The sequence below is a fragment of the Larimichthys crocea genome, chromosome XIX, assembly GCF_000972845.2.
Source record: "Larimichthys crocea isolate SSNF chromosome XIX, L_crocea_2.0, whole genome shotgun sequence".
NCBI lineage: Eukaryota > Metazoa > Chordata > Actinopteri > Sciaenidae > Larimichthys > Larimichthys crocea.
This window is the reverse complement of record NC_040029.1, coordinates 8042853-8052864: the sequence shown is the minus strand read 5'-3', so window position 1 is coordinate 8052864 and position 10012 is coordinate 8042853. Positions and strand designations below refer to the sequence as shown.

Sequence of the window (10012 nt, the reverse complement as noted above, 5' to 3'; positions counted from 1 at the left end):
ACAAATTATTCTCATATCATTACAGTGTATTCTTTCCATTTGTTTAAATTTCAAGCTTACATCGAACGCCCTCAGATAAAGATTTCCTTCAGGATACCGATCCAGTTAGATTATCTGATGCATATGGAGTTATATTACATTATATGTATTCTACCATTTAACCAGCACATTTGATATCAGGCAGAGGACCCTCAGGTACTATAAAACTCAGGAAAGAGGAGGCAGAGCACTAAACGCTCTCACTGTCTCGTTTGCTTTAATGTCCTCTTTTATTGGTGCATCCGACTCTCTGACTACCTTCCACACCCAGTATCATCTTTCAAAGTTTATATCTTTATATCTGCCAGGCAACGAGGGCAAAATGATATATATTATTGTCTGCACTGTGCTTTTCTTTAAGGTGCTTTAAAGGACTTAAAACTGGGATGAACAAGCACGATGAGGTGCTGAAATCGCACTAAAACACATGAAATGCATGAAATGTTGTTGTTTAAATGATGGATTAGTTCAAAACTAGAAGAAAGTATCTTTTATTTTTCACTTATTTGATTCCAAAACCACATTTTCTTTTAAAAAATGAGCAGGAAAGATATTTTATCTTATCTTATAACTAAAATCAAGAAAAAATAACTTCATTCTTCTAAAAAGATTTGGAATTAAAGACGTGCACTGCTTTGAGAAAAATAAAACTCAAAGCACAGAAATACCTTGATAAAAGGACTGCAGGCTCTATTTTCCTGTATAAAACACTCTTGGCATTTATTGTAAAATTGTATACATTAACTAACAAGCAGCCAAATTTTTCATTAACTCATTAAGCTGTTAACGCTCCCCATTGGCCAGCAGCTTGTTACATCCCACTCTTCTTTGGGAAAACGTTTGTCTTGATTATGCTCGGCTTCCTCGCCTCCTGCACTAATTAAAGATGCTCCAATGCGATTAGTAACATTTTATTATTTATTTATTATTTATTTACTGAAAACCACTGCAGTATGAAATTAAGATTTTTTTTTTCATAATGGGGTAAAGAAAGGAATAATAAACTGATGATAAATGCACAAATTGGGAATATTATGATTTGTGTAACCTTTGGTGAAAATATGAAGATAAATATGCTGCTTAAACGAGAGCGTGGAAAAGAAACTATGCTGGCCTCTTTAAGTCTTTAAGTCTTCACACATGGACAAATTTTGTCAGGTTTCATTGGAAAGCAAAACAAACTTCTGCAAGTTCTAAACATGTAAATGATGTTCGAGTCCAGGGGTTTGAACTTTTTAGGAGCATTTCTTTGAACTTTCTGTCATATATTGAAATATAAGACATGTTGGTTCAAAGAGAAATGCCCATAACAAGCATATATTGAATTATTGTACATATTGTTCACTCTCTCATTTTCTCTTCTTAGCTTCCTCTGTCAATATCCTCTTCGGCCTCTTCTCCTCTGCCATTATGTCCATAGAGGCTGCTGAGCCTGGTTACATTCCCCATTTGCCCAGCTCTGGTTCTAGCATGACACCAGCTTCAGGCCTGAAAACCTCCTCTTCTTCTTCTCTGTGGTCCAATATTCCTGTGGTACAAACACTAACACTCCCCTGGTGCTCTGAGCTCACAATCCGGGCAGCCCTGCTAACAAACTGAGCCGACGTTAGCTAACAGCAGCTACAGTCGGCAGCTGTTTACTTCACTGTCTATCAGGAAACTCTGTAAATCACAGAGAGCTGAGGCGGAGATATCAGCATCTTTTCTACAGCAGGATAACCTTTAGAAATGTTGTGTAAAGGGCGAACATTCGTCATAATTTTACTTTGGTTTATTTCTGTCTGTTTACTCTATTAAATAACCTTTGATTTAAATATCACAGAGACATGGTTAATGGCTCCCTTTGTATTATTTAATGTTACAACTTAACACACAAGTTTGAGACAGAAAAAGATGATAAAGGATTGTTATTTCCACAGGTTACAAATAAAGACAACATATCTGATGGACACTGACCTCCAGTCCATTAGAAACTGTGCTGGTGAGTGAATGTTCAAAGCTGTACGCCCTCGCTGACAGTGATCATCCTCACATATAAATATGATTAGTGGTATGGAGAAAAGCCAGTTCATCAAATATGAATCGTGCTCATAAATATTTAATGGGGACAACAGTTTACTGTAACAAATAACAACAAGTCTGGGAAAGGGGATGATTTAACATGTGCACGCATGTATAGGTATGAGGAGCCACAACGATGGACAAAAAAATGTTCAGATCCTGTCGGGAACAAGTATTAAGTACTCATTGTGCAGTAAAAAAAAAGGAAAAAATATTTTTCGATCCATATTCCTGCTACTCTAATGCTGCATTTTACTACTTGAATGAGCTCACTTTAACTACTTTATATACTATTCGATGATTTAATTCACAGCAATGCATGATGGTCTGTAAGATCATCATATGTTTGGAGCGTTGCTGTAACGCAGTTACACTCAGTTTTTCTACTAATTCTCCTGTCATTTCAGATCGCACCTTTCTTCCATGCAATCAGCTCATTTCCCTCACCTGGTTTTCCCCACCCATCTCCTCACCTGCAGTCCATTTGCTCATTAGCCCCTAAGCATATATATACTAGTCCATTTCCACTTGATCCCTGTCAGATTGTCTTGTGTTGTTTTTGCCAAACTCTCCAGCAATTCCAGCAATTTTGATTTCTCGTTCTGACCCTGTTTTGCCTGTCTTTGACTTCGGATACCTGCCTGCTCCTTGTTGGATTTGTTTGCCTCTTTAAACTCCTAAAATACAAATTTCTGTTGTGGAAAGTACTCTTCATAAAGTACTTTTGTAATAACAATACAGATGAATACTGTACCAAATATCTGCCTGTAAAGCTTCCAGTTTCTCCACATTGTGCTTCTTTTCTTCTTCTCTCTTTTTTTCTCGCAGCAGGGTCAAAGTTTGAATTCAACGTTCATTCATCAGCATGAATCCTGTCAAAATCCATCTTTTATCCGAACATTAAACCTCTGCTCTAAGTCGTTTTGAATAAGAACGTCAGAGAAATGCTTGTAAAGCTCAAACCAAAACGCCTGCAATATCTTTGCCTGGAGCAAATTTGCATTCTGATCAAGAAACGTCCTCGTATGTGGGAGGAACTGGCAAACATCCTGGTTTATGAACTGTCTGTCAGCTGCGTATGAAGCAGCACTTACTTGCAGAAGAAGATAGAGGAAGAGGAGAGAGAGGAGGGAAGGCTGCGAGAGAAGAGAAACCAAAGGATGGAAAACAGATTGTGTACTTGAATGTTATTGCCTCTGGTGAAAGCTTCAATAACGACGAGGTGCGGCAGCTCTGCAGCTTTCAGTTCAGTATTATTAGCATCATTTTCTGCTTTGGTCAGCTCTGAGAAGCAGTAGTCGGAGGAAACTTTAAGACTGAGCTGCTGGGAGTCGAGTGCAGTCTTAGATAAAGAAGCAAAGATGAACCAAACTGCTTCTGTCTCCCATCAGATCGACTGTCAACCAGCCAAGGACACCAAGGTAGGATGGATTTGTTCATGTTTGGAGTGGGTTTGTTTTCACGCTGTGCTCAGGTAGTGCTGGTGGTAGTATTCAGATCCTTTACTTGAGTAATAATACTAATATAATTAGGAGAAAGGCTCCTGTGACTATCAGTAGATTATTATGACTCATGCATTCTTGTAAACGCAGGATTTTACTGTCACAAATCTGCTCCAAATGGTGGATATTTTTGTTTTAAATGAAAGTTATGCCAAGTTTATGCGTGCAAGGCTTAATCATACCATCCACAGAACAGTTAATACACCCACTCGCTGTGAGAAAAACTCTTAATCTCACTTTTCCTTCTTAAACCACACTGTAAAAAAAAACCTGTTGTTTTACTGTAAAAAAAAACTGGAAGCTGTGGCTGACTGCATGAATGTTGTATAAAATAGAGGTTTTGTCATGAAATATGACTGTGGCACAGACAAACAAATTTTACCGTAATAAATACGGTATTGCTTTTTCTAATATTACAGTAAAAGGATATTATACCACTAATTTCATGTTAAAGGTTTGTGTTTTCTTCCATATTTTAACGTAGAAATACAACTTTTTTTCAGAAAAAGAAACTGTTTTGCTGTTTAATTGAAAATACCACATGAATAAAGGTTTTGTCTTAAAATATTATGGTGTTTTACTGTACAATTAACCGTCTCTAGTGCAAAATACTTACATGAATTACTTATTTTAACACTACTTTATTAAATACTACTTTATTCTGTATTCTATTGCCTTAAATGCTGCATAAATGAAGGTTTTGAACTATGATACAGTAAAACACAGTCATATTTCATGGCATATTTTACTTTTACCATCATGGTTTCACAGTTTTTCACAGTAATAATCTACAAACATGCAGTTAATTTCTATTTATGTTAGCAAACTGTTACAATAACAAGCTGGTAGCTGGCCAAAGATCCCAGGGCATGCGTGTTTACTGGATAATTTATACAAAATTCTGATTATAAAGTTGTTTTTGTCCTCTCACTGTGACCTTCGACCCCTCAGTCGGTTAACTGCTAGCTCTTCCTCATTTTTCCTGCATTATTATTTCATGCCTGGAAAAGAGTGTTGGTGACTCAGCGGCGCCAAAAAAAGAAATTATGTCTCCAGAGTTCTTTTAAGTTTGGTTTTATCGAAGGACACGACAGGGCTCAGTGAGAATGTGTCGAGAAGCTTGCTAATGACGGCATGAAGCCATGACAAACATCACACCTGACGTGTTTCTTTTGGGGAGGGTTCAGCCTTTCTTAGATACAGTTAGAGGGGGCTCCGAGGAAAACATGTTGGGACCATCTATGGCATCTCAGGCATCCACTTTATTCTATAGTTTTCTTTCCTCAACATAATGGCACAAAACATATAGGGTGGCAGGCAGGCAAAGGTCAGAAAATACAAAAGAAAAGTCCAGAAAAGCAAATATCCCAATGCAGAACAGACAAAACACTGAACACCCACTGACACATCAACAAACAGACACTAAAACCAAGGAAAGTGAAGTCTGGATAACAAGACACAGGAGAAAACTAATCAGGAACAGACAAACAACAACAAAGGCACTAAGACGTTAGCAGCAGATCCTTTTAAGTCCTGTAAGTTGTAAGGTAGGGCCTCTATGGATCAGACTTGTTTGTCCAGCACATCACACACATGCTCGGCTTGGTTGAGATTTGGGAAATTCTGAGGCTAAATCAACACCTTGAACCAAGTGTTGTGTTCCTCAAACCATTCCTGAACCATCTTTGCAATAGGGGCCACCAGGAAGTACTGTTTCCATGAAAGGGTGTACATGGTCTGCAAAAATGCTTAGGTAGATGGTGCATGCCAAAGTAACATCCGCATGGATGGCAGCACCCAAGGTTTCCCCAGAAGATCACAGAAAGCATCATCCTCAGACTGGGCCTTTTTTGACACCTTTCTATCAGAACCAGCATTAACTTTTTCAGCAGTTTGAGCTACAGAAGCTCGTCTGTTGGACCCATGAACCTGTTTTCCTTCCTTGGACCACTTTTGAACAACACCCCACAAGAGCTTCGTCTAGTCTTGTCAAAGTCGCCCAAATCCTGACACTTGCCCATTTTTTCTGCTTCTAATACGTCAACTTTGAGGATAAAATGTTCACTTGCTGCCTAATATATCCCACCCACCCACAGGTGCCATGATAGCGATAATCTGTATTATTCTATTCACCTGTCAGTGGTCATAATGTTGGCTGATCCTCTTTATTTCAGTCATACTTGAAAGATCAAGGTGCATTTATGTATTTTGTGACCTCTTTGTGTTTTATGGCTGATATCCACAGTAAAACACCCATCAGAGACACAGTGACAGCAGCAAGACGGAATAAAGACTCAACATTAAAGAGCTTCATCATCGCTTGCCGTTTATGCAAAGCGGTTCTTAGCTGTGAGCAGATCCCTCAGATGGGGAGACGAACAGCTAAAGTATAATCCTGTACGTTCTTGTGTCGCCCCACAGCAGCAGAATAATCTGTCAGCGCCTATAAATTATGCAAAGAACACACAGTATTACACTTGCCTCCACAGATACATGACATTGTCTGAAATGGACGTTTTCCCAATCCCAAAATTAACTTTACATTCATCAAAAAAGATCTGGTGAAAAACATCACTGTCTGACTGGAAGAAAAAAGGATTTTAAAGGGATATAAATGTTTCCTTACTTGTGTTGGACTGTCTGCCCACACAGGACCTGTTGAGGTGAAGAGCAACTCGAGCTAATTCACTGTCTCTGACTGAAGACTGAAGCCCGACAAAGCAATCTGTGGTGACCCTTGATTAATCCGCCCAAACAGAACAGATTTACAGCATGTCAATCATCTCAAATCAAAGCTGCTCTGGAGGCGTCATATCTAAACATAGTTATTGCCAACAGTACAGCATTAAATATGAATTGCTGGTTGTTCCTTAACCAATATGGAATAACCAATAACCATTTTGGCCACCTTGGCAGCAGAAACAAGCTCTAAGCATCTTTTAAAGTTCATATGGTGAACTTATTAACAGACAGTTGTTTTTACAGAGTCCTGTTTGTGCCCATATATTCTCTCTTTTAGCTCCATTTTTGGTCTCCACCACCTCCTGAAGGAAATATCTGGACTTTTAGCTGCTAAATGCTCCACTATGTACACCAGCTAGTCTCTGAGTCTGATGTTTACAGCTTTTAGTGTAGTAACTAAAGATGATTAATACAATATCATATTGTATATGTATATATTTTACATTAAATTACTGCATTTTTTAGTAATATTGTGTTTGAAGACACAGTGCAATACTGTAATTTAACGATAAAATAATGTAGTTTTACAGTAATTGAAAAAAACGGTACATTACTGTGACGTTTAATTATTCTAAACTTTTCTTTAAGAGTGAGCCATCCTCTCTTATCAGTAGACCAATAGTAGTTTCTTCATCTTTAAAAAAAAAAATTTAATTCACCATATTTTAACTAAAATGTGTGACTGATGAGCTCTTGGGGCTTGAGGGTTGATTACATATCAATTTAAAGCATTTACATGAAATACGACGCCGTAAAGTGTGCACCTGATTACCTGCTGTGTCCAAATTTTATTGTTTACTTTAATTTCTAAGCACAGAATAAGAATCACTGCTTCAAATCAATGCATGGATCTTTACTTTTACCATCAGTGTGCTGCTTCAAATCAATGCATGGATCTTTACTTTTACCATCAGTGTGATTATCTCTCACTCCCTCCCTCTGTTTTCTCATGTTCAGTTGCTGCTAAAATCATGCTTGTTGTTGCTAAGTAACTTGGTATTCCAGGACATTTTTATTCATATATATATATATATATGTATATCACTCAAATCCCATTTGCACAGGGTCAGGAGAGTGGGAGTATGTTCATGCTCTTGAGTTTGCAGTGAGTCAGTCGTAGAAGCAACAAGCTTTAAATGTCACTTTAAACTGAGAGACACTCGTCTTCTCAAAGTTTTCCTGTCATCTTTAGAGGTAATGTTGCCACGGTGATGATCTGTTAACATCGTAAACAGATTTTTTTTGTGTGTGCGAGTGTGTCAATTCGAGTACATGACTGGAAACATCTTTTGAAAAGTCTGACCTTGAACTTGAAGACTGAATCATAACACAGCGGAGAGATTTTACAGATCTGCTGCAGGGAAATTGAGATGCTGGCCTTGAGGAAAGCACTTTATACTGGCTTTAAAGCAGGTAGAAATTTGTATTTTTGTGATTTAACACCTCCAGTTTTAGAGTGTAATCTCACTGCATTGAATACACGTGTATTTGTTATGATTACATTACTCATGATCAAGCCAATCATCACCAGACATAGCAACCAGCTAATATTATTCTCTCGCCAACGTCAGTCTCAGATTTACTCTTCCAGCAACCTCTTGTTCGCTCACACTCCTCTGTCATTAAGTCTATAGAGGCTGGTTACTTGCCCAGCTCCGGTTCTGGCACGACACCAGCTCAGCTCCATGCAGCAGTCCCTCCTCTTCTTCTTCTTCCCGGGGATCCAAAACACCTGTGGTACAAACATTAACACTGCCCCGGTACTCTGAGCTCAGTCTGGGCAGCACAGCCCAGTATTTGTGCTAAGCTAAGCTAAGCTGGTAGCTTCACATTTAGAGACAGACATCAGTCTCCTTGTGTTGAAGCCAAAACGGCAGCAACAACTCTCACTGGGCTAAACTCCCAACCCTCAATCCTGTGAAACTGAACAGACTGCCATCATAGCAGGGTTGAGCAGCCTGCGCGGCTCCCAGTCACAGTCAAAAAATCACTGAATATTAACATTAGCCTTGTGTCGTCACTGCCATCTGTTACCGTGGAGATGGACACGGAGTAAAGAAGCTCATTAGCATGCGAGCGGTGGAGGAAGATGACTAATCCTGTCTCAACTATCATCGACTGCGACTGGGCTGAAGATGCTCATTGACCTGTGATTAGTATGTTAGCCTCTGAGCTTCGATGAACCTCCCACTCACTCAGTACAGTAATATGATACATGTAAGGATGGCACTCATGGAGCTGAGCATCCTACACTGTTGACGTGTGAAAGGCAGTGTGAGATGAGGAATCATGCTACCAGGTTCCAGGAAACAGCGAAAAATACTCACTGCATTTAAAGTAAAAGTATGCAAGTATTATTAAAACTGCAGTTCCTCTAACGTCCACTTGAGGCTGGCTCCAGAAGTGAGTCAGTCTCCATAAGTCCCCATGTTCAAATGTCCAACTTCACAGCAGAAATAAACATGTTTACAGCCTGGTACAAAAAACTGTTTTGGTCTCTGTAGCTAATTTCCCCGTTCATGACAACTGTACTGAGGGCGAATTTTTAGATTAGTTAATTAATGAGCTTTAATGGTGCTGCAAAGCCGACTGTTTTGAATTCGTCTCAGTGTTTTGGTGGAAAGCAAACATAAAAATAAGGAATGTGCAAATATTCACCAGATGGAGTGCAAAAGTTCACAGTCTGCAGAATATTTGCATGTTCAAGATATTTTTTAAGAACTAGTTGATGTTAATTAAAAGATGTGTGAGGGCAAAACACAACTGTGGGCCCATATTTTGATAATTTTAACAACCTTTAAGCTATTAAAATTACCACAAAAATAACCCCAATAAATCTGAAGTTTTTTGGGACCTTGCGGGACGGGAAAGCAGATAAGAACACATTTATTTAAAATCACAGTCGAATATAAATGAATGAATGCAAGTGTATGTTTTGTCACTAGAGGGCAGTCTTACATAAGACTGCTCTTGTGTGTGATGTGGACTTGGAAAAGCTTGTGACCTCCAGTCAGTTCAGAGACAGAACGTATGAATATAAATATAGTTTTATACACACAGGGGCATGTAAATAAGGCAATCATGCAAATATGTGATGAGTTTAGGTGCCTGCATTGGGAGGCATTCAAACCATAAAACTGAAAACTGCTGCACCATCATTCATCACACTAACACTAACTGCTGCTGTGTCTTCTTATTTATCTGAGATGCTTTTGTTCTTGTTGCACACATCGGTGTTTACTTTGATGCGTTTCATTTTGGGGTCAGTGAGTCACACTCACTAGCACATGAGAAATAATCTCAGGTTGGACTGCTCTGAAATATAATTGCACAAACCCAAGGTCACTGCTATAAAGGCAGCGAGCCCAGAGGCAAAACACGAAACTACTGTATTTCTCTGCTACAGCTGCTGCACTGTAGAATATAACAAAACACCAGGTGTGGAGACTGGGAGGTGTTTTTTAAGGATAGAGTTGAGCAATGTGTCCCCAATTTGCATGGATGAGTTCAAATATAGTGTCGGCAAAAAGTAAGAAATCTTGTTGTGCTGGAGCTCCAGGCCTTCATGTAGGAGGACAACTAGACTGTCACCTGAAAGCCCACATGGTTGTGACAAGAGACACCATTGATCTATAAAAAACTGTCCTAAATCATGAGGAGCAAGATAC

General features: G+C 38.9%; 1 protein-coding gene across 1 annotated transcript in view; it reads left to right on the top strand.

The window, feature by feature from the left end:
- Positions 1-3190: 3190 nt before the first annotated feature.
- Positions 3191-10012, top strand: part of LOC104929097 (inactive dipeptidyl peptidase 10) — a 49743-nt gene continuing 42921 nt past the window's right edge. The window contains exon 1 of the mRNA XM_019271146.2: positions 3191-3521. Coding sequence (XP_019126691.2) covers positions 3462-3521 — 60 coding nt within the window. The 5' untranslated portion in view covers positions 3191-3461. The remainder of the gene's footprint in view (positions 3522-10012) is intronic.